The 25,161-nt window shown below is 37.2% G+C and overlaps 1 protein-coding gene across 7 annotated transcripts in view; it reads left to right on the top strand.

The window, feature by feature from the left end:
• The first annotated feature begins 2,312 nt into the window (after positions 1–2,312).
• Positions 2,313–25,161, top strand: part of LOC309805528 (general transcription factor IIH subunit 2) — a 65,254-nt gene continuing 42,405 nt past the window's right edge. The window contains exons 1-16 of one of the 7 annotated variants that reach the window (XM_082623488.1): positions 2,313–2,414; positions 2,862–3,010; positions 5,033–5,120; positions 5,756–5,833; positions 6,157–6,193; positions 6,419–6,505; positions 7,536–7,586; positions 7,899–7,953; positions 11,565–11,670; positions 12,934–13,024; positions 13,190–13,277; positions 13,781–13,888; positions 15,850–15,913; positions 17,621–17,724; positions 18,292–18,394; positions 20,585–20,624. In XM_082623488.1, the coding sequence (XP_082479614.1) occupies positions 5,065–5,120; positions 5,756–5,833; positions 6,157–6,193; positions 6,419–6,505; positions 7,536–7,586; positions 7,899–7,953; positions 11,565–11,670; positions 12,934–13,024; positions 13,190–13,277; positions 13,781–13,888; positions 15,850–15,913; positions 17,621–17,724; positions 18,292–18,394; positions 20,585–20,624 (1,068 nt within the window). In that variant the 5' untranslated portion in view covers positions 2,313–2,414; positions 2,862–3,010; positions 5,033–5,064. Of the gene's footprint in view, positions 2,508–2,861; positions 3,011–5,032; positions 5,121–5,755; positions 5,834–6,156; positions 6,194–6,418; positions 6,506–7,535; positions 7,587–7,898; positions 7,954–11,564; positions 11,671–12,933; positions 13,025–13,189; positions 13,278–13,780; positions 13,889–15,849; positions 15,914–17,620; positions 17,725–18,291; positions 18,395–20,584; positions 20,625–22,437; positions 23,178–25,161 lie in introns of those variants that run through there. The other 6 variants (XM_082623494.1, XM_082623489.1, XM_082623490.1 and 3 more) reach the window with 6 other exon arrangements.

The following is a 25,161-nucleotide window of genomic DNA, read 5'->3' as shown; positions in this document are numbered from 1 at the left end:
AGTTAAAGATTATCAGATACTCTTATAAGCAATTCTGGAGGGTTTTAATGAGGCTCTAATGATTGAGGTTCCATCTAAAGGTATTGCAAAAGGCAAGCTCATCTCTCCCAGTGTTTGAAGTTGTACACTGAATTTCAGCTTGATTCCACTGGCTGAGCTGTTTGTGAATTTCCTAACTCTCTGGATTGTGTCCAGCCACCCATGGGCAGAGAACAGATTGTTCCATTCTTTATAGTTGTTGCTTAGTTTTACAAATTGAAACGTTTGACCAGGTTATATCATTTCTTTATTCTACCACTTTGTAAGCAATTAACATATTGTGTTGGTCATGATAATGGCAAAAGACCACCATGGATTTATGCATTTTTGTTTTGTTTTGCCTTAGTACCATTCCTACTTGATTCAAGATCTGAGACAGATATATTCAGAGGAGAGTAAATTTTACAGTTGGGAAAGCTTGAATGATTCGGCCTTCTGTCCACAAATATGCTTTAATTTAAATTCATTGGGGAGTCCTCTGTGCTTTTCCTGTTTTTCCACAAAGTCTTCCCAGACAGGTGGATAGTAAACATAAATGAGAAACTTGGGGCTTGGGGTTGTAGCTGTTTGTTCTATAGGTGTGAGTCCATCCTGTCTTGGAACAGAATGGCTAATCAGAACAGAAGGAAAGAAAAGTGTGGGGTTTGTGGAAGTAAGGGAGGGAGGAAGAGGGGATACTAGGAAGGAAGTAAAAGGAAAAAGGGTGGAGTTTGTGAGTCCTGTAAAGGAGTCAAAGATGTAGGGGAGGCAAAGATGGAAGCCAACTGGCACTGGGAATCAGCAATGCTAATTTCCCCTCCTCACCTTTTAAAGACAACATCAGACCTAAACAGTGAGACCTTGTCTTCTGGGGAGAAATAAAAGGAGCTGGTTATGGAGTTGCGAAGATGTGATGTGCAAGCCCTGTAGGGTAGGTGGAAATAATCCCATCTTATAGATCAGACTTGGGTTGTGACTTGCTTCAGGTCACCCAGCTAGTGTGGCAGAGCCTGATTTTTAATTCAGGTCTATTCTTTCCACTAGTGTGCAAGATGGCTTCTGTTTATGTTTTTGAGGGGGAAGAATACATGGAAAGATTTTAGTACCAACAAAACAATATAGGCAACAGAGGGGAAGCGTTCGGTGATGGGGAACCAAAGAGGTTCCGGCAGTTCCTTTCTCCTTTTCCGGGGCATAATCCTTTTCTGAGGCTCTGGGGTGCCTTGCCTCTCCATTTCTCAGGTATGGGAAATGTTAGTAATTCTGTGTGTATTAGCAGATATCTCAAACAACTTGTTCAAAATTGAACTAATCTTACCAACCCCCCACCCTCTCAGTAATTGCAACTCCAGCCTTTCAGCTGCTCAGCAACTAACGTTGGAGTCATTGATTCTTTTCTCATAACAAACATCCTGTCTATTGACAAGATTGAGAATCCAGCAGTTTTTCACTAGCTGCCCTGCCATACTATGCCAGTCCAAGCCATCATCATCCCTTCAAAGTTCTGACAGTGCTTCGAGACCCGCACTTCTGATTTCAGTTACCACCACTCATCCCCTGCTTGCCCATGCCGTCCCTCAAACACACCAATGTGCTTCCACCCCAGGGGCCTTTGTACTTGCAGTTCCCTTTCCCTGGAGAAATCTTTCCCTAAGTATCAGCACGGTTAACTCCCTCCCTCATTCTGGTCATGGTTCGACTGTCTTCTTGGCATGCGGGATCTTATTTCCCCCACCAGGGGTCGAACCTGTGAACCCTGCAGTGGCAGTCTTAACCACCGGACCACCAGGGAAGTCCCCTGACCACCTATTTTAAACCACAACACTTTCCCCCTTCCATGCTTAATTTTTCTCTACGGCACAATCACCATTTGATACAGTATGTTTTTCTTCATAATTGTCATGAGGGCAAGGATTTTTGTCAGTTTTTCATTTCTATTTCCTCAGTGCTTAGAACTGTACCAGGCCCCAAATAGGTGCTCAATAAATATTTGTGTCATTTAGCAGAAGCAGCAGAGCAGTCCGGGAAAACCGCTGCACAGCAAGCTGGCTCAGCTGAGGTTGCTGATGTGGTCAGAGTCCTTCATGCCAACCTTTTGTAAATAATAAAATCAAGTCTCAGATCCCCGATGGACGGCTACCGGGCCTCCAACTTTCCAAGAGCGAAGGCCACCACTCTTCTTGCCTCTTTGCGAAGAGCTGGAAGGAAGCAGGACGTCCCTCCCCGCGAAGTCAGCAACAAGGTTGCTCCGGCCTGAGAGCGCCACGCTCCGGCCACCACCACTCCCAGCAGCCGGAACGTTTGCGCGTCGCCTCCGCGCGCGGCGGAGGGACTTCGGCGGCGCCCTCAGAGCAAACTGAGCAGAGCTTCCGGCAGAGCGGCCCTCAGCAGGACAGGTGAGGCCGTGGTAGAGGTTTGTCCGGAGCCGAGGCGTGGATCCGAGGCCTGGGAAGTGTGGCAGCGGGAGGGGCCTTCGCGGCTGGAAGCGGGTATTGAATGGCCCAGAACCGCCTCGCAGGGAATGAGGATGTGTGGGAGGGGGAGGAGGGCAACTTCCGTCTAGGGAGCTGCATAGAAGCATCTGGGGCAGCAGTCGGAGACTGGCTCTCCTGCCCTAAGGCAGGGCACGAGTTTGGGGACTTGTGGTCCTGGGTTCTAGCTCGTCACCAGCCTCCAGCTGTGTGGCCTCAATAGAGTTACCAGCCTCTGAGCCTTGAGTTCCAAACCTGAAAAGCAGGACAGTTATCACCCTTGCCTGTCGCACAGCGCTTGGCAGGGTTAGGTGTGAGGGAAAGCTTCATAAATTGCGATGTGTGGTGCAGATCTCATTTGTTTACGTGTAGCTTTCTGAGCTCATGTGAAGGAATCATACCACCAGGCTTCCCCAGGGGGAAGTGGCTTTCCTGGGGTTGGATTCCCAGCGATATTTGTAAGAAGATGGAATATTGGGCAGTCATAGGCAGTTGGAGATGCTGACCTAAGAGGTTACCAGGTACATTTTCCTCCAGGCTGCATAAATCCCTTCTCTATTAACTGCATGCATTGTAAACATCCAGCTTCCCTTTGAATATCTGCAGTTATGGGGATCTTAGTACCTCTGTCCTATCCCTGTAATTTCCCATTGCAGACAGTTCGAATTAAGAAGTCCTTGTATGCAGTGAGCCAGAGGTGGTCCTGCTTGCAGCTTCTGCTCATATAGTTCTCACTTTGTGTCTGAACTTTCAGAGAATTAAAAGTAATAAAATAAAAATAAAATACAGTTTAAATATTGATGTGATGGATGGCAGTAGCCACGTCTTTAAGAATTTAAGCTTTTGATTTTTGACATTCATGATAAATACAAAAACACCTCCATGGAAGATCAAAATGTTCAATTTAGTCACTGTATGCTGTGTTACTACACTCATCATTAAACCTACAAGGCACCAACATAGTGTGTTGAAATAGCACTGATGTCAGAATTAAGGCACTTCTTGTTATTTCAGGATACTAAAGTGGATCACCTGATCTCCTGAAACAAATAAATCTCTTCCAGCGCCAGGGAGTGGCTTGTTAATTCAGTGAGAGACACACAGAACTTCAGCAAATGATATCTGATTGTAGCAGGTGCCAGAGAAAGCGGTGATGCCATAAAAGCAGTCTTAAACTTGTCAATAGGTTTTAATTCCAGAAGTCCATTTATAAAAATCTATATATATTTAGATTTTTAAGTATATTTTTCTATAGGAAAAATGAAATAAATGAGGTTGAGGTCTTGGTTATTGTCCTCATCACAAAAATTAATCTTTGCCCCTGCCAATGATGGGATTTGTTTTGTCCTTAGTGTCTTGGCACTTAGGATTCCTTTGATCTTTCATTTATGGTAGAAGGAAGTTGAAAGTGAGAATGTAGAATGGGGAGGGAGATTCCATTGGGGAGGGTGGAGGTGTGGATGTGACGGGGGTGTTTATTACTTGGTTATGGTTAATAGAGTCCTCCCAACACCAATTTTATCCCTGATTATTATTATTATTATTTCAAATCCTATGATCTTTTTTCTAAAATAACATGTGAAATCCAGACAAAACAAAATGCAAACGTTTTAAATTTTTAACTTTGAAATAATTTTAGATTTACAGAAAAGTTGCAAAAAAAGAAAAGTACAGTTTCCATATAACCTTCCTCTTGAGACAGCCTGAGCTAAAGTATAAAGTTCCTTTCCAAATGCTTACTAAATTTATTTAAATAATAATGAAATTATTAAATAATTAAATAAAATTTAAAATAAATTAATTGAGATCAAAATCAAGATAAGGTATCCCTGATTATTAAAGAAATACATGTTCATATTGAAAATATGAAAATACAGAAGAGAATAAAGAAGCAAAAAACCAATCATCCTTAATTGTAACATCCATCAAAACCATTTGTCCTATTTATTGAATTACTAAATATTTCCTTTTTCTTTTAATAGTTGGGGTTATAGTGTAGGTTTAATATTGTATTTTTTAAAAAATTATGAGCCATAAGCATTTATCATTTATGAGTAATAATAAATTTCATTTAAAAACTTGATTATGAGAAAATTCACACAAACACAAAGGTGGAAAGATAGTACAGTGGATCACCATGTATTCATCACTCAGCTATAATAAGCAGCAGATGTGGCTCATGTTTCATCTACACCTGTACCCACTTCCCATAATTCTATGGTTCTGTCCTATGACACATCTTTAATACATTTTTGGTTTTTTTAAATTGTAAAGAGATGCTTATTTCTGGTGGTGCCAAATTTGTGCATAATTATTCATATTCTTTCTTGGGGATGAGAAAAGAGTTCCATGAGGATTTTAAAGTATTTTTCATTCAGCTACAATTATTGAATAAGTTGCAAAGAATAAGATGATTTTGCATTCTGAGTTTTTTTTTTTTACTTTGTATGTTTACTTCCCTCTCATTACTTTTCAAATTTAATTGTATGCATTTGGTTACAAACATCTTTAATCAATTCACAATCTAATGATTTTTTTTACAGAATATTGAATAATACAATACAGTAAGAAAAAAATGGATGAAGAGCCTGAAAGAACTAAGCGATGGGAAGGAGGCTATGAAAGAACATGGTAAGTAGGGCATTATTACTTTCCCTTCCCTTTTAGACGTTGTTTTGGGTTTTGTTTTTGTTTTTACAACTTTATTGAAGTATATTTTACACATGTTAACATTCACCTGTTTCTTATATATAATTCAATGATTTTTAGAAAATTTACTGGATTGTGCAGTCATCAACATAAATCAGTTTTAGAACATTTTTACCACCCCAGTAATATCCCTCATGTCCATTTACAGTTAATTCCATTCCCACCTCAAGTCCTAGGCAACAACTGTGTGCTTTCTGTTTCTCTAGATTTGCCCTTTCTGGACATTTCATGTAAATGTAATCATATAATATGTGGTCAGTTGTGTCTGACTTCTTTAACTGAACATACTGTTTTCAAGTTCATCCATGTTGTTGCATGTATCAGTAATTCATTCCTTTTTATTGCTGAATAGTATTCTGTTAATATGTTTATGCCATGTTTTTTATTCATCCTTTCACCATTTGATGGATATTTAGATTGTTTATAATTTTTGGCTGTTATGAATAATGCAGCTGTGAACATTCAGGTGCAAATCTTTGTGTGGACATATGTTTTCATTTCTCTTGGGTTAATAAAATTTTAGCTTATCTTTTCAAACAAGTAATTATTGCTTACAGGGAGATTCTTAAAGAAGATGAATCAGGATCACTTAAAGCTACAATAGAAGACATTCTCTTCAAAGCAAAGAGAAAAAGGTAGGTAAACTTCGTGTGTGTTAAAACAGGTAAAATATATTCCTTTAAGCGTTTCTGTCCACTTATGGCCACTCCTTGGTACTTCATTTGAGCTGTGTTTCAGGGAAACTGACTTGTAGCCTTCTAAATAGGGGGAAGGAGCCAGCAACCTAGTGCCTCAGCAGGGAAATTGATCTTCAGGGACTGTCTAAAATGACCATAATTTTATGCATCCATAAGTTAATAATTTATTTCACTAAAAAAATGCAGGTTAGTTGAAAAGTTGTAATGATTTTTCAGGTAGTAGATGGTATTCCATTAAAATGTTTGCATAATTTTAACAGGGTATTTGAGCACCATGGACAAGTTCGACTTGGAATGGTATGTTATTCTTTTTTCCTTTTCTGGTACAGGACTAGTTTGAGTTAGAGAACCATTCTGGCTTAATAGAATAAACAACAGTAAAACAAACTTTTTAAGGGAATATATTAAAAATATATGTGTAGACTATGTGAATACTAAATGACATTTTTACTTCTTGATCAAAAATGTATTTGAAAATTGTTCTTATTTGTGTGTTTTGTTTTTGGGGTTTTTTTTTGGTAGATGCGCCATCTTTATGTGGTAGTAGATGGATCAAGAACAATGGAAGACCAGGATTTAAAGCCAAATAGACTGACATGTACTTTAAAGGTATACTAAAATTATTCTAATTTATACTACATGGGAGGAAGGATGCTGAATTCTATAAAAGAAATGGTTTTAAAGAAAGCAATCTTTTTTTTTTTTTTTTTTTTGCGCTAATACAAACTATAGCTAAGTAGAAGTGCTACCTGATCATTTACGGAAATGGTATACCAAACTAGCTAATTATTTATGCCCTTAATTCCACTCCACGTTAGGATCTTGCTTCGTCAGTTATCCCTTTTCTTTATTGAATCTTCATTCTTCTTTGACTTACTTGAATCAATCTCCTCAGCTTATAAACACATTCAGATTACTCCTAACTTATTAAAACCCATCCTCAATTTTGCTTATTCTCCTGTTTGTCTTTATTGGATCTTTTCCTTGTTTAGATTGTTTCTGTCTTATATGTCCAAATGGTTCCATCTTTTAAGGCCTAGCTCAAACCTATCTCATCACTTACCGTTTCAAATTCAGGTTTATTTAATATTTTAATTTTTATTTATTTCAAAATTCATTATATTTTATTTAATATTTTTACTTCTGAACATTTTTTGAAAATCTATAAACTTACTCATTAGAAACAATGCTTCATAAGTAGATTTCACAGGGACTTCCCTGGTGGTGCAGTGGTTAAGAATCCGCCTGCCAATGCAGGGGACACGGGTTCAGTCCCTGGTCCAGGAAGATCCCACATGCTGTGGAGCAACAAAACCTGTGCGCCACAACTACTGAAGCCCGCACTCTAGAGCCTGCTAGCCACCACTACTGAAGCCCGCATGCCACAACTACTGAAGCCCACATGCCTAGAGCCTGTGCTCCGCAACAAGAGAAGCCACCACAATGAGAAGCCTGCGCACCGCAATGAAGAGTAGCCCCTGCTCACCGCAACTAGAGAAAGCCCACGTGCAGCAACGAAGACCCAACACTGCCAAAAACAAATAAATTAGTTAAAAAAAAAAAAGATTGCACAAAACCTGTTTTCTGCGGTTGTTGTTTTGCCATTATCTAGTATTTCCTTTTTGTTTTCTTTAAACAGTTGTTGGAATACTTCGTAGAGGAATATTTTGATCAAAATCCTATTAGTCAGGTATGTAGATAAGTGATATAATTCAGAATTAGCATCCTGATATTATTGCCAAATATAATTTATTTTTTAAAACGTTGTACATATATTCTGTTGGTGATTAAGTGATTCAGATCGTGTACAAGTTTCTGGGACACTTAGCAATGAAAAGCAAGATAACTCTAGAAGTTAATGTACAGTAAACACATAGCTCAGTTTATATCAGAAGTTTCTCATGTTATATATTGCTTTTGTAATTAGTCATTTATTTTAGTTATGTACATTCTTATCAAGAAGAAATAATTTGTTAATAATCATTTTTGTTTTTATTTTGAGATTGGAATAATTGTAACAAAGAGTAAAAGAGCTGAAAAACTGACTGAACTCTCAGGTATGCATAAAATTACCTTTATAGCACTCAAGGACTTGGCTTTATTTACCCAACCTTGTAACTCTGTTTGTAAGGTTGCCTAATAAGTAAAATGAAGCCTTTCTGCAGGCTCTTTAGGTAAAACACTTAAAAAACCCTCTATTAAACTCTTGGTCTCTAAAATGACCTGTTTTTTTGTTTTGTTTTGTTTTGCCGCCCACGTGGCATGAGGGATCTTAGTTCCCTAACCAGGGATCAAACCCGTGTCCCCTGCAATGGAAGCACGGAGTCTTAACCACTGGACTGCCAGGGAAGTCTCTAAAATGACCTGTTTTAAATTGAGTTCTGTTTTTTCATTTTTTTTTTAAATTGAGTTTTGCACAGTCGTGAATAGTATTATAATGAATGTAAATGTGTTTATTCTTATCCTGAAAGCATTAAGATAAAATTATTTTAACCAGAAGATCCACTTAATCTTAAAATTAATTTTTTAAAGGTAAACCTCTAAAGAACAAAGAGTATAAAAATTGAATTGTAGTTGTTAATGATTAGATTTTCTGCTTGCATGACATGCCTAACTGAATTTTATTCTCTTAAGAGATAATAATGACATTTTATTTGCTTTGGTATATGTGTTATTGCAAACTTACATCACTAATTCTATTTTATTTTCTGTAAAATACACTGTCCCTTAAATGTGGTTCTCAACCTTTCATCCTCACCAATACACATAAAATTGACACACTTCCATCATTAGTAATTTTTCATTATGGCAGTAAGTAGTGAAGTGTATGTTAGCCTGGGGTCATCCAGGAAACTCAGTTGGAAGTAATCCAAAAAATCGCAAACTAGCTTAAGGGCAAAGGGGAAATTACTGGCTCATGTTGAAAGGTGGGCTGACTTCACATATAGTTGTTTCTGTCTGGCTTCATGCTCTGATAGGTTTTCTGAGAGGTGAAAAGATGTCTATTAATAGCCCAAGTCTACATGACCCTCCTAGTCCATAGCCTCAGCACAGGTTCCAAAGAGGACTCTTATTGACCCTGATTATGATCTGCCCATCCATGAGCCGTCAAAGTGGCCAAGGGAATGAAGTATTTTGTTGGTAGGCCTGGATTACATGTCTGTGTCTGGAGTAGGGTAGAAGCAGGGTAAGTTCCACTTGAACCACGTAGTCTAAACTGGATTCTTACACAGTGAAGGAAGGATGGTTCCCCTAAGAAAAGGATGTAGGGCCGACCCTCTTGCATGCCCCCTACCCCAAGTTAATAGTAATATTCTATGGGTGCACAGAGATGAAAAATCCTCTGGTGATTCTTATAGGCCTCTTGAAAGTACCCTCTCTTCCTCTGAACAGAATCACTGCTATAAACCACACTGACAGTAATGTAAGTATGCTTTTTTTCTATACTCATAACACGGTAGGAGATAAAAAATTTTTTTGTATGTTATGGTTGAAAGAAAAGTGGATAGAGAGCCAGAAGATGTTGAGTGCTGGTCCTGCCACTGGGTAGGCATATGTCTGGGCAAATCGCTTAACTTATTAGATTTGTTTCTCAGTTATGAAATGAAGGAATTAGACTTAGGTACTTTTCATTTCTAAAATTTTATGATTCCAAGAATAAATACTTGCAGTATATAGCTGACCCTTGAACAACTTGAGGATTAGGAATGCTGAGCCTCTACACAGCTGAGAGTCTGCATATGACTTTACAGTCGGTGCTCTGTTTCCGTGGTTCTACCTCCGTGAGTTCAACCAACTGCAGATCATGTAGTACTGTAGTACATACTTAGTGAAAAAAAATCTGCATATAAGTAGACCCACATAGTTCAAACACTTACTGTTCAAGGGTCCACTGTATATTAACTATGGCAAATGGTTAATATTTTAAAACTTATTCAAATAAATAAGAACACCAAGAAGCTCCAAGTAGATGTATGGGCAAAGAAGATAAACAGTTCATGCCAGAATAAAAAGAGGAATTAAATAACTATTAAAAAGAAAGTTTAGCCAAACTAGTGTTAAAAAAAAAAGCCTACTTAACAACATTTTACATATTTTAAATGACCAAAATGAAGTTTCAAAAGCAGTATATGGCTTGCTGAACCATGGAGAAACTGGTACTTATAATGCTGATAGTCTGGTTAATTTGTTTAACATTTTCTGGAAAAGAGCCGTAAAAATGTTCCTTGGAGGACTTCCCTGGTGGTCCTGTGGTTAGGACTCCGCACTTTCATTGCTGAGGGCGTGGGTTCAATCCCTGGTCGGGGAACTAAGATCCCGCAAGCTGTGCAGCATGGCCAAGAGGGAAAAAAAAAAAAGGTATTAAAAAAAATATTCCTTGGAGTATACTTAGGAAATGTTATGAAAGAAGAAAAAGCCTCACTCTACAAATATACTGTCTGCAGTGGTATGTATTGGGTTGGCCAAAAAGTTCGTTCGGATTCTTCCAACGATGTTACAGAAAAACCTGAATGAACTCTGGCCAACCCACTATAATAGTGACAAATTGGAAATAAATGTTCAGTGGTATGAAGGTAGTTTGCTATATGATAAACTCGATGTTTCATTGTTGTTAATTAATATGAAGACAATGTTGAAATAGGAGGAAAGTCTGAAGAATACCATATTTTATTGAATTTCAGGTTCTATCATTTGTAAGATACCTTTATTTTATGAGCCATCAAGAAGGAAACACTCTAGCAATTAACCTTTGATACAATGTCAAATGATATGTGAATTGTTCATACCAGCTTCTTGGTGGTTTGACATGCCTGTCAACTATTCTAAAGAATTTGGCAGTTTTTCTTCCCTTCGTTTGTATTGCTTAGCATGAGACAACAGTCTTTTCAGATGTTATTTCAATAACAACGTAACACAGGTTTGTCTCTTGGTGGAAATCCTTTTTCTTGGGTCTTATAAAGGGCTTTTTTTTACCTCTGAAGAAAAAAATGGAATTGCAGGCATTCTTCTATCAATGAGTTTTTGCTTCACCAATAACAAATTTACACCTCACTGTTCTGTTCCATGCCTTTCTACATAAAAATATAACCGTCTGTATTAGCCTTTCTAAAAACACTTGAAATCGCAGTTAAATTCAACATGAACAGCACAAACAATGCACATGATACAGTTGAAGCAGCAACACATCAACAGCATTCATAAGTTCGCACATTAGCAGGCAGTGACAGCTGTGTCACAAACGCTGCCTGGCTGCCAGTGATTGTAAGACACATTGTGATTTCAGAGATGTTAAAATGTGAACATATATTAGTATTAAAAATGATGAAATAGGAAATATTAAGAGTAAAAATTTACACACTCTAGGTTAATATTATTAAAATGTGTGCTAATAGACAAAGAGATTATTTGTATTCTGTTTTTTCAGTATGAGTGAGACTATATAACAAAACATTTCTGATGAAAGTGCAACTTGCTGATAAGAACCTGCTATATAAAAAATAAAATAAAATTCAAAAATTCAAAAGAAAATGCAACTTGCTAAAAATGTAAATCAAAGGGATTCTGTTGTTTAACATCATAGATATGTAAATTTGGGAGAAAGGTAAATTTCTATAATGTATATATAGATTATTTTTATTAAAAGTAGATTATTCCATTTCTATTTTAGGAAACCCAAGGAAACACATAATATCTTTGAAGAAAGCTGTAGATATGACTTGCCATGGAGAGCCTTCTCTTTATAACTCCTTAGGCATGGCTATGCAGACTCTAAAGTTAGTATCTTACACTTATTGTTTATAATTTATTTCAAAGTTTTTTGAATGAGTTAAGTTGAAATGATAATATGTTAATATGTGTCTCCATAAACCCAGCTGTAATGAAATCATTATTGAGAGAAATATGTAATGTCATTTATAATGTTTAGTATGGTGTTGGTAAGTAGTTTTTTTTTTTTTTGGTAAGTAGTTTTTATTTTACATTTTAGTTGCTGAGTTATATCCTTAAAGGTTTTAGAAAAATATAATTAAAGCTGTAGTAATAGTAGTAGTACAAAAGAAATCTGATAAAAAATATTTTATTGAAAATGGATTGTATGTGGAATTTAATGTGGTATAATAACTGAGTTTGTTGTACATTGGTTTTTATTAACTTATTTTGTAATACATCTATAAATTAATAGCACTTTTCTAGCAAGTTTAACTATGTGGAATATAGTTAAAGCCCCAAAGAAAGTATTCAATATATTTAAAGCTTATATATTTTATCCCTGGATAGTCTGTCCTGACTCAGATTTTTATACCTTTATATGATACTTCTTTAGTTTTGAAGTAGATGAGAAGGAGGTAACACACATAGTGAAGGTAGGCACAACAGTAGCATCCACAAGTGAAAGCTGAGCCTAACAATGAAAATATAAGCAGGAAAGCTATAAATAATTGATAAAATTGCTCCAAAAAGCATAGAAATATATATTTGGTATAGAGGAGAACAGTTCATCGCATCTTAAAATCCCGTAAACTGTCATTTAATTAAATGGTACACAAACATTACTGTTTATGAATATTACAACTGAATCAACATGAGATTAAATTGTAGTCTTTAAAAAAGAAGTATGTTACTATTTTTAAGCCACACATGTGCACCTTAAAGTTGATTCCTATGGTATTGTCACACTTTCCAATGTACACTTTAGACTTCATATGAAACAAATCTCTTAGAATGTAAGCTTCATGGTGTCAGGAACCTTGTTGGTCTTGTTTATCACTTTATCCCCAGAACTTAAAAGAGTATTCAAGAAATATTTATTGAATGAATAAGTGAATCAATGAATTTTTTTTAAGTTTGTAGCTAATTTTAGAAAAATTAGCGTTAGGGTTTTTAGAGTATACTCACAATTCATTCCTTTGTAATGTTGAAACAAATGGGGTTATTCTGTAGTCTAAGTGTGTAAACCATGTGTACTATTGTTTCTGAGTTAAGTTTTTTATTAGTGTAATTTGTTATACCTAATTGGAGTGGTTTTTATCTTTCTTTAGACACATGCCTGGACATACAAGTAGAGAAGTCCTAATCATCTTTAGCAGTCTCACAACCTGTGATCCATCTAATATCTATGATCTAATCAAGGTAGAGCCAATAATTTCTTCATAATCAAAATCAAAGTTACAACTCTAAAGAGAATTCTATAGTGAATTTGTTACTAGTTTTCAGAACATTCTATTTTTCAAACACATTAATTATTCAATTTTTTTTCTTCCCTCAAAACTCTCCATTTACTTGGATTTTACGAAGACCCTAAAGGCAGCTAAAATTAGAGTGTCTGTTATTGGATTGTCTGCAGAGGTTCGGGTTTGCACTGTGCTTGCTCGTGAAACTGGTGGTATATATCTAGAATCTTCAATATTTACTCATAATTACTATGTAAAGTAACAGTTTATTAATTAGGATGTTTTTATATGTTTTTTAAGCTGCTAAACTTATATCAGTTCATGTCCTGAAGTCCAAAATATGGGTAGTTACATTAAATATATCACCGATTCTATAAGATATCATCTCAGAATGCAAGGAATTTTCAGTAGTTATGTCAGTGTTCAGAGGAAGCATTATAACTCTTGAAAAGCTAGAAATTTTACTATATTAATACTTAGTGAAGAACTTGTAACTTGGCTTTAATTAAATTGTAATTACAGTTATTCCTAGAGAAGTCAATTTAGAGATGTTATTTAAATAAAGTTTTTGAAAAATGGTAATTTAACTTAAGAATTTACTTTGAAAATGAATATTTTCAGATGGTAAAACTTTTACAGAATTATATAGAAATTACAGTTCATTCTTATGTCTGGAAAGCTGTTGTTTCTTCTCTTTTACTTCTCGTCTTGTTAGGCACATACCATGTTATTTTAGATGAAAGCCATTACAAAGAACTGCTGACACATCATGTTAGTCCTCCTCCTGCTAGCTCAAGCTCTGAATGCTCACTTATTCGTATGGGTAAGTATTTATTTTGTGTTAATCAATTAATTAATTAATTAATTTTTATTTTTAATTTTCTTTTTGGCCGCACCACTTGCAGGATCTTAAATAGTTCCCCAACCCGGGGTCGAACCCGGGCCACTGCAGTGAAAGTGCCAAGTCCTAACCACTGGACCGCCAGGGAATTCCCTATTTTGTGTTATTTTAAAATAGACATTTAAAAAAATATATTTTGACTCAAGCTAGACTTTCTATCTCATTTGCACAAGTTATTTTAACGTTTAAGAATTTCTTGTATTTAATTTAAATGTTTTATTATTAGAGAAAATTATGCTGTTGAAGCAATTTTGGGAAATACAGAGAAGTAAAAAGAAAATTAAACTCACTTGTAGTCCTATCACTCAAGGAACACTACTGGCTTTTTTTCTTTAATTGTTAAGGTTAGAAGGGTATAAAGACACTGTTTATAGAGAAATTCTTGTATTAAGAAATCAAAAAAGCTATAAAATCTGTACTGTTTTATCAAAGCTGTGTAATACAATTATTATTTTATAGTAAACATTTATTTGTAAATTGAAAAAGCCCAACTATTTTGTAATTTGTAATTGAAAAAGCCCAACTTTTTCAATACAAAAAGAGACTCCTTGTTTAATATGCATTTTTAAACTGTCAGTGAGATGGAATGCTTTTCTGCCTTGGTTTTGGCTATTTATAGTACTGTTCAACCTCTCTTTCCTGTTTCCTCGTCTCACATGATATTAGTATCTATTTCATTGTGTGTTGCAAGGATTGAGTTAATACAGACCAAGTACTTAGAGTAATCCTTGATATAAACACTCAGTACATTTTAGATATTATGTTGGCTAATCTTTTCGATTTACTGATACATTTCCTTAGCCTATCTTAAAGTTTTTTTTTTTTTTTTTTGCGGTACGCGGGCCTCACTATTGTGGCCTCTCCCGTTGCGGAGCACAGGCTCCGGACGCGCAGGCTCAGCGGCCATGGCTCACGGGCCTAGCCGCTCCGCGGCATGTGGGATCTTCCCGGACCGGGGCACAAACCCATGTCCCCTGCATCGGCAGGTGGACTCTCAACCACTGCGCCACCAGGGAAGCCCCTTAAAGTTATTTTTAAACTTATAATAATTCTCCAAATTGATTTATTAGAACCATTTAGGACTATCAACCCATTTTCAGTCACCTGATGCAAATGTTTTTTCAATTGGTCATTTTCCTTTACTTTTATTTATTTGTTTTGAAATGTAGATAGGTTTAAAATTTTTGTATAGAATGAATTTTCTTTTTTTTATGGTTTCTGCTTTTCTTAGACTTGTTTTCAGAATTTAAAAATATATATGGAAAATAAACTACATGGGTTTGGACATTCCAAAATTTTAAACTAGAAGTATGTTCTTATATAAAATGAAAGTAGACTATATTATAGACTCCTCTGTTATATCAGAAAGTATTTAAAAATTACACACATTTTCTTTTTTAAAAGCAGTGTGTGTCCTGTCGATGCAGGGGACATGGGTTCGTGCCCTGGTCTGGGAATATCCCACATGCCGCAGAGCGGCTGGGCCCGTGAGCCATGGCCGCTGAGCCTTCGCGTCTGGAGCCTGTGCTCCGCAATGGGAGAGGCCACAACAGTGAGAGGCCCGCGTACCGCAAAAAAAAAAAAAAAAAAAAAAAAGCAGTGTGTGTTAAGCGTTGTTAAATTAGAAAATATGGATATGAACTTTAGAACCTGAGGCCATATGTATGGACAGATCTTTCCCCCATTTCCTCTACTATTAATTCTTTTTCAAACTGGGAATTACTGTCAGTTTGACCGTGCTATAATAAACATATCTAAAAGGCAGGAAAGAGAACTTTTGCACAACTTAGTGGGCTTTCTGGTAGGAACATTTTTAGGTTTCTATTACTAGAATTTTTCTGTTTCCTTGAGGAAAAAAAAGTAATACATTTTCTTCTGTGAAGGATTTCCTCAGCATACCATTGCTTCTCTGTCTGATCAAGATGCAAAACCCTCCTTCAGTATGGCGTAAGTAAAAACCTTGAAACTGTCCGTGATAATGTTTTTACATTGTTAAGTCCTTCCTGTAAGTTATAAATTTAAAAGATGGACTTGAAATGTAATGGCTTTTGTAGAAGATTACTTTCTATGTAGCTGTAAAAAGGAGTGAAAACTATATATACTCCTGTAATATTACTAAGTAAAACAGTAAGGTAGAGAAAAGTGTATAGTGTGCTACTGATCATCTAAGAAGAGGGTGGAGGTTTGAGTAGATACACATACTTGTTTATATTAATAATAAAAATAGTAATGAAACGAAAAAGTAAAAACTAAAAAAATGTTTTCTAATGCAATGTGTGGAGAAAGGCAAAGAGATAGATCCTAGATTTTCTGCATATAACTTGTTTTAACTTTGGAGCTTTACATTTTACATAATTATAAAACAAAAGTAAATTTAAGAAAGTAATTCTTAAAACTCATAAATAAGTCTACTGTCTTTAGCTATAAAAGTGTAATAGGGACTAGATTTACACTTCTGTCTCCTTGCAGAAAACCAAACAAAATATACAAAACTGTGGTTTTCGTACATTGGACAACAGGCAGTGCAGATAATGATCCCTGCAAGATGAGAAACAAATGAGGTGGGCCCTATGATTGCAGCTTACTGCCTAGAGAGAATTTCCAGGCTTCTGTGCAGGGAGGGGAGACCCACACAGAACCAGGAGGTTTTGCTCCGTTCAGAAACAAAGTTCAGAGTTTAGGGCTGGGGGGTGGGGTGGAAGTGGCTACCATTTTGCAGGGCGGAGTACTCTAGAGTAAAGAGCTGCACAGAGAGCTCTGGAGAGCTTCCTCTGAAGCTCCCCACGAGTCATTAGCTGAGTGTTGATCTGTACATTCCTGCCGGGAATGTCCTGGAGGCCAGGGAAAGAAGAACTGGAGAGGAGCAGCAGAACAATCCCTAGAGCTCACACGGGTCAGGGAGTAGTTCATGTTACCACCAGTCAGTGTGGAAAGGCCTCTTAACACCGCAGGCATTGAATAGAGTCCACAGTAATGAAACCAAGTTAACTCTAGACTAGCAGCTGTTCTGGACAGCCTAACAAACTTAAAAGCAAGTCTTGGCATCATACTATTTCACAGTTACTTAAGTATATTCCAGAAAAAGCCACAGTGTATTTAAGGCAATGCAAAAAAAAATCCAGCACCCAAAACAGAGCAAAATTCACAATATCTGGCAACCAATCAAAAATCACCAGTCATGCAAAGAAGTAGGAAAGTATGACCCATAACAAGGAGAAAAATCGTAGAATGGAAACATATCCAGAAATAACACAGTTGATAGAAGTAATAAGTTTGGTGTTAAAATAATTATTGTAAATATACTCCATATGCTCAGGAAAGTTGAGGAGTACATGAGTATGATAGGAGATATGGAAGATAGAAAAAAGACCCCAATCAAATTTCTAGAGATGAAGAATACAGTGTTTTAGATGAAAAATAAGCTGGATTAGGATTAACAGCAGATTAGTCACTGAAGAAGAGAAGATGAGTGAATTCAAAGACATTAATGGAAACTATTCAAAACAAAATGCAGAGAGGAAAAAAAAGACAAAAATGAACAGAGTGTAAATGAGCAGTGAAACAACTTGAAGGTTTTAAAATCAAAGTGGCTTTTGCTCTAACTGCTCACATCTTTATATATCACTTTTTAAAAAGTAACGTTTCCCCCCACAGGCATCTGGATAGCAACACTGAGCCAGGACTTACATTAGGAGGCTATTTCTGCCCACAGTGTCGGGCAAAGTACTGTGAGCTTCCTGTTGAATGTAAAATCTGTGGTAAGAAACCAACTGTTCATGATCCAGTAAATTAATCTTGAATAACTTCTTACCTATATTGCTATTAAAATAAATATAAATATTAAGCTCTGCCTATGTTTACGGATTTAATCTGTGAAAAAAGACATAGATTACTTTTTTTCATTGTGTGCCTAGTACTCCATTTTTAAAAATAAACATGGCATTCTAAAAGAGTTTCCTAATTCTCTTTCTGAAAAAAATTATGTTCTTTAAAGGCAGTGCAGTAGATCTAGTAGACGTTTTTGCAGCTCTTCATAAAATAAATATATATAAGGAGAATGAGAAGTTAAAGTAACAGAATTGTAGAATTTTATTTAATTTATAAGTAAGGAAATATGCCAAGAGAGGTCACATACTTAGTGACAGAACTAAGACTCCATCCTGGAGTCCCTTTTATGGCCACAGGTAAACTAAAGAAATGAATGCCTGCAATCCTAAAAAAAAAGAACTTGAAAATATTTAGCCTAAGTTATATCATTTGACATTTCAGCCATCATCTTTATGAGGTGTGGGTTATTAAATATGTCTTTCTGCTTTATGTGTTAGGTCTTACTTTGGTGTCTGCTCCCCACTTGGCTCGGTCTTACCATCACTTATTTCCTTTGGATGCTTTTCAAGATATTCCCCTGGAAGAACATAATGGAGAAAGGTATATGAGTTTTGAGTAATTTGTATCTGTTACAAGTGATAATGTTTGAATATATTGTTACTACATTAAAAAGAGTCATATTCACTTGGTCAAGATTACTGCTAATATAGAAAATGAGATGTAGAATGCCTTGTTTATGACTGAAATAATTCATTAAACAGATCTGGATCTCCAGAGATCTGTTAATTTCCCTAAACCCATCTATGTGTAGTAAGAGTGGTGGTATGTTGGTAAATCAGCTCTCCAAAAAGAAAAAAAAAAAAAAGCCCCGATTTGTAGCATTTGCTGATTTCCATGGTGTAAAACTGGAAGATTTATCCAGAAGGCCTAATATCAAAATAATATAAAAAATAAAGAAAAGATCAAATGAAGAGTATGAAAGAAATATTCAAGGATATTTTCTGCTATGGAAGGAAAGAACTTTCTAGATTGAAAGGGACTGTCAAGTGCCTGACATATTGAAGGCAGACCTGCATTAAAGTGTATCATTGTGAAATTTCAGAATACACAGCAAAATACTAACCCTAAACATTTCTGGAGAGGGAGAATTGGGTCACATGACCTGGAATTAAAATTGTTTGGCTTCTCATGAGCAACACTGGATGCTGACAGGGAGCAATTTCCTTCAAAATTTGGAATGAGAATTATTACCAACCTGAATTATATACCTAGCCAAGGTATTTAAATGTAGGTAGAATAGGGACTTCCCTGGCAGTCCAGTGGTTAAGACTCCGTGCTTCCAATGCAGGGTGTGTGGGTTTGATCTCTGGTCGGGGAACTAAGTTCCTACGTGACACACAGCGCAGCCCCCCAAAAAAAAAATGTAGGTAGAATAAAGATATTTTCATACTTGTAAGGTCTCAAGAGAGTTTCTTGGGAAGCTGTGGGAAAGATGACTCAAAAGAACTGAGAAAGAGAATGAATGAAAGAGAATAGGAATATTTACCTAATTCAAAAGTGGCTAAAGAAAGCTGTAGGATGACGTCCTAGAATGACACTTGTATGTCAGATATGGAGAACAGTCAGTCCAGTTTGGAGAAGGTCAGAATGCTCCAGGAGAGGTGTCACCAGAGGATGGAAACTATAGAATTCCTGATGTAGCTGAACATAACAGAGGATACTCAGACTTCTCAGGGATTGGTTGGGGCTGAGTTAGTGGTAATTAGGAAACTTAAGCTTATGAATAACAATACAGTTATTAACTCCAGGAGAAAGTGTTTTACAGAGAGGAAAATTTGTATGGCATGGCTCAACTGAATATGTCTATATAGTCATAATAAACTAAACATTTAATATTGTTCTATCCAAAATGACTTAACAAATGTCATTCTCAATTCTTTCCATGTAGTTATGTGTACCCATGCTATTGGTTCAAGATAGTTGAAAGAGAATTAAAATCTCATCTTCTGTAGTCGCAGGATCATAGCCAATGGCCTATGAAAAAAACCAAGAGGTAGCACTATGAGCATTTTCTCTGGAAATGAAGTGGGGGTGGTTAGGGACAGAACTGCTCTCTTTTGTAATAAATTTTGAGAACTTTTAATTCTTTAAACCATTCTTTGAAATTAAGCCCTTAGGCATCCATTTTTATGATAAATTAACTTCTATCCATCTAGACTTGTACCAGCTGTCTGCTGTCTTTGGGAAAGTTGAAAAATAATCATGCAAATCATTTTCTGTAGGTCTTAATTCCCTTGTAGAATACCAGCTGAGAAATCATACTCATATTTAACCTTGATGAAAATAAAATAAAATTTGTTTAAGGAAGATTTTTAAGCTGTCAGATGACCTTGGGATTTACTGTGGAATTTTCTTAAATTACTGGTATTCTTAATTCTTTCTCCTAAAAATCATATGTAAAGATAATTACAGTTGACCCTTGAACAACACGGATTTGAACTGCAAGGGTCCACATACTTGTAGATTTTTTCCATAAATACATACTACAGTACATGATCCACAGTTGGTTGAATCCTCAGATGTGGAACTGCTGATATGGAGGGTCAGAGAGCCAGAGGGCCAACTGTAAAGTTATACTCAGATTTTTGACCTCAGGGATTGGAACCCCTAGCCTGCATGTTGTTCAAGGGTCAACTGTACTTATTAATAAGAGAATTCTTGTTGAAATTTTCCTGAGCTATTTTAATGAGTGAGTCCTTAACAAAATGATTCTTAAACTTTCTTTTTCAGATTTTGTTATGCCTGTCAAGGGGAATTGAAAGACCAACATGTAAGTTCATGTGCTTTGTAAATATTAAGTATTGTACAATAAATATTGAGGAAATAGTATTATAAGTTTTCAATAGATTGTTGAAGACCAGGCTCATATCAGGTTATTCCTCAGAAGTGTAACAGTAGGTAGAGATAAAATGGGAGCTATTACAAACAGTTGTTTTGTAATTCTGCATTCTAATTTTGCTATAAATATATTTTAGTACTTTGTCTTCAGTTTGCAAGCTAAACAGAAATACTGAAATATTAGTTTGGAAATACTAAAAGTTTTTTTCTCCATGTTGTACTTTAGGCACTCATAACTCATTTTGAAGTTACCATTTAAAGTGACCACAGACCAAAGGTTATTCCCCCATTGTGCCACTGAGAAAATATTTTTAAAAATTTTGATGGGGCCAATTTGAACATATAAACTTATATAAAGTTGCAAATAAGATAGATCACTGTCTAGTTTTAATTTTTTGTTAATTTAGTTACATGTCCATATTTAAAACTATACTTTATAAATTATATAAAATATTAGTTGAAAGGATGGCTTGTTTTATTCTACTCTCACATTTCATAAAACAGTTGTATCAGAGTTTCCTGGTGGTCTAGTGATTAGGATTCGGTGCTTTCACTGCCGTGGCCCAGGTTCAATCCCTGGTTGGGGAACTGAGATCCCACAAGCCTTGAGGCATGGCAAAAAAAACCCCCCAAAAACCCAAATATATATATAAAAATTTTTTAAACCAATTTTATTAAGTTTTACATGCCTCTTTGACATCAGTAGCTGCATCCTCACTAGAACCACTTTTTGACTCATTTGAAAGTTTTTAAGAAGACACCATCTTTTTTTTATAAATTTATCTTATTTTTATTTATTTTTGGCTGCATTGGGTCTTTGCTGCTGCGCGTGGGCTTTCTCTAGTTGTGACGAGCGGGGGCTGTTCTTTGTTGCAGTGCGAGGGCTTCTCATTGTGGTGTCTCCTCTTGTTGCAGAGCACGGGCTCTAGGCATGTGGGCTTCAGTAGTTGTGGTGCACGGGCTCAGTAGTTGTGGCTCATGGGCTCTAGAGCGCAGGCTCAGTGGTTGTGGCACATGGGCTTAGTTGCTCCGTGGCATGTGGGATCTTCCCAGACCAGGGCTTGAACCCGTGTCCCCTGCATTGGCAGGCAGATTCTTAACCACTGCGCCACCAGGGAAGTCCCCAAGGGACTTTAAGGACTCAAAAACGAAGTTATTCCCTCATTTCTTTTTTTTCTTTATAAATTTATTTATCTCATTTATTTATTTTTGGCTGCATTGGGTCTTTGTTGCTGTGCGCAGGCTTTCTCTAGTTGCAACGAGCAGGGGCCACTCTTTGTTGCGGTGTACGGGCCTTTCATTGCGGTGTCTTCTCTTGTTGCAGAGCATGGGTTCTAGGTGCGCGGGCTTCAGTAGTTGTGGCACGTGGGCTCAGTAGTTGTGTCTCGTGGGCTCCAGAGTGCAGGCTCAGTAGCTATGGCACACGGGCTTAGTTGCTCGCAGCATGTGGGATCTTCCGTGGACCAGGGACCGAACCCATGTCCCCTGCATTGGCAGGCGGATTCTTAACCACTGCGCCACCAGGGAAACCCCCTCCCTCATCTCTAAGGAGTAATTTTTTGGAAAAAATTAATTGCCTTCGATTTGAGAATATATAGTACATTGGAACTAATAAAGTTGGTAGGTGAGTAGGGAAAAAGTGATAGAGATATAAAAGAGCAAAGCAACTTGAATGTCTTCTAACTGTGCTGTACTTAACTTTTGGAAACTACTTTTTAAATTTAGTTTTCTTCTTTTCACTGCAGGTCTATGTTTGCACTGTGTGCCAAAATGTTTTTTGTGTGGACTGTGATATTTTTGTTCATGACTCTCTCCATTGTTGTCCTGGCTGTATTCATAAGATTCCAGCTCCTTCAGCTGTTTGATTCCAGCATATAATACACATTGAATGTGTTAAAAAGACATTTGCGACTGTAAATAAAATGATTCTTTAGAAGAAACTCCAGTGAAGAACAGTTCGAAAGGAAAGTCTGATCTAAGAAACCTATTACTTTAAAGCTTCCTCTGTAATGATTGGTAAAGTATTTACTTAATGGTGTATATCTAATACCGCCATTTTGGTGGTTTGTTATCTGAGACTGGCTTACCTTTTATAGTTCAGGTTAATGAACTATCCTTGTTAGCCTCCCTCAGGTTCATACCCAGGGACTGTTTAACTTAATCCCCCTCAACTTTCCTACCCTGGGTCATCAGAAAAATGTAGGTGAGAATGTATGATGAAGTCCATGTTTCAGGTTCAATGAAGATATACTGTTATAGGCAGGACTCTTTCTAGGGTATACCCTTCTGAAAGTGAATCAGGTTTCCATAGCAAAGGTATGTTTATTTTAAATCTATGAACTTTAGTCACTCTAGATTGAGTTTAACTATGATATTCATGATTTTATAAATAACAATTCTTGGTGAAGAATGTTATCAGTAAAAACAATGTAATCCCACCCTGGAGAGTCTATTCAATAAATCTTGGAGGAAGCCCAGGAATATGCATTATTTTCAGTTTTTTATATACATGTATATATACATATTCTTTTTCAGATTCTTTTCCCTTATAGGTTATTTGAAAGAATATGTATTTTTAGCAGCACATGTGTGCACACACACACTAAGACATAATTTGACCAAAGTACAGATCTTTCTCCCAAGAGTCATACTCTCTGCGCCTAGACCCAAATGGTTCTTTACAAGTAAACAGACTTCAGCTCTAGGTAACCAAATTAACTGCTGTCTTCCTTCCTTTTGCTCTGTCCACAAGAGGTATCAGTGGCTTGAAGGAGATGCCTTTAACATAATCAGAATATTTTATCTCCCCCTACTTGAAGTAAAAGAAAGGGCATGAGTAGGCACCTTTTGAAAAGTTACTTAGAAATATATTAGACACACACTCACAGTACTGTATATAAAAGGGACATTGAGGGCCTCCCTGGTGGCGCAGTGGTTGAGAGTCCGCCTGCCGATGCAGGGGATACGGGTTCGTGCCCCGGTCTGGGAGGATCCCATATGCCGCGGAGCGGCTGGGCCCGTGAGCCACGGCCGCTGGGCCTGCGCATCCGGAGCCTGTGCTCCGCAACGGGAGAGGCCACAACAGTGAGAGGCCCGCATACCGCAAAAAGAATAGAAAAAAAAAAAAAGGGACATTGAGTGCCTTTTTGGGGGCTGCTTTATCTCTTTCTACAATTTTGGGGTTTATTTGTATACTTGATAAGGTTAAGGTGAATATTTTAGTTAGACGTAAGGAGGAATTTCTAGTCTCAAAATTATAGAGAGGGCTTCCCTGGTGGCACAGTAGTTAAGAATCTGCCTGCCAATGCAGGAGACACAGGTTTGAGCCCTGGTCCGGGAAGATCCCACATGCCGCGGAGCAACTAAGCCCGTGAGCCACAGCTACTGAGCCTGCGCTCTAGAACCCACGAGCCACAACTGCTGAGTCCATGTGCCGCAACTACTGAAGCCCACACGCCTAGGGCCTGTGCTCTGCAACAAGAGAAGCCACCACAATGAGAAGCCGGCACACCGCAACAAAGAGTAGCCCCCGCTCACTGCAACTAGAGAAAGCCCGCGTGCAGCAACGAAGACCCAATGAAGCCAAAAATAAATAAATTAATTTAAAAAAAATTATAGAGAAAATCCGTGTTTGTTTTAGATTATAGGAATAAAAATGGGGCTTCCCTGGTGGCGCAGTAGTTAAGAATCTGCCTGCCAATGCAGGGGACACGGGTTCGTGCCCCGGTCCGGGAAGATCCCACATGCCGCGGAGCGGCTAGGCCCATGAACCACAACTACTGAGCCTGCGCGTCTGGAGCCTATGCTCCACAACAGGAGAGGCTGCGACAGTGAGAGGCCCGCGCACCGCGATGAAGAGTGGCCCCCGCTCTCCGCAACTGGAGAAAGCACTCGCACAGAAATGAAGACCCAACACAACCAAAAATAAATATTAAATAAATTAATTTAAAAAAAAAAAAAGAAAGAAAGAAAAATGGTGATCTAGGGCTTCCCTGGTGGCGCAGTGGTTAAGAGTCCGCCTGCCGATGCAGGGGACACGGGTTCGTTCTCTGGGCCGGGAAGATCCCACATGCCACGGAGCGGCTGGGCCCGTGAGCCATGGCCACTGAGCCTGCGCGTCCGGAGCCTGTGCTCCGCAACAGGAGAGGCCACAACAGTGAGAGGCCCGCGTACCGCAAAAAAAAAAAAAAAAAAAAAAAAAAAAAAATGGTGATCTAATAATACTGTTAGTTCTGGCCTTAGTTTCCCTCATGGAACTCCACAGTATACTACAATAATGAAGGAAACTTTTTAACATTAGGAATCTTTCTGAATAGTATGTCTTTCTGAGTTCTGTTTGATTAGAAAACTCCTTAAACCTTAAAATTCATTATGAAAATTAGATTTATTTTAAATACTTTTGAATGTATACATTTCACTTCATATTCTTTTTTATTTTCCTGAAAGTCATTTTGTTTTAACTGAAGCAT

This window comes from Mesoplodon mirus, assembly GCF_964341445.2.
Source record: "Mesoplodon mirus genome assembly, chromosome: 5".
In the NCBI taxonomy this organism is placed as follows: domain Eukaryota; kingdom Metazoa; phylum Chordata; class Mammalia; order Artiodactyla; family Ziphiidae; genus Mesoplodon; species Mesoplodon mirus.
Note: the sequence above shows the minus strand (reverse complement) of the source record. Positions and strands in the feature narration are given on the sequence as shown.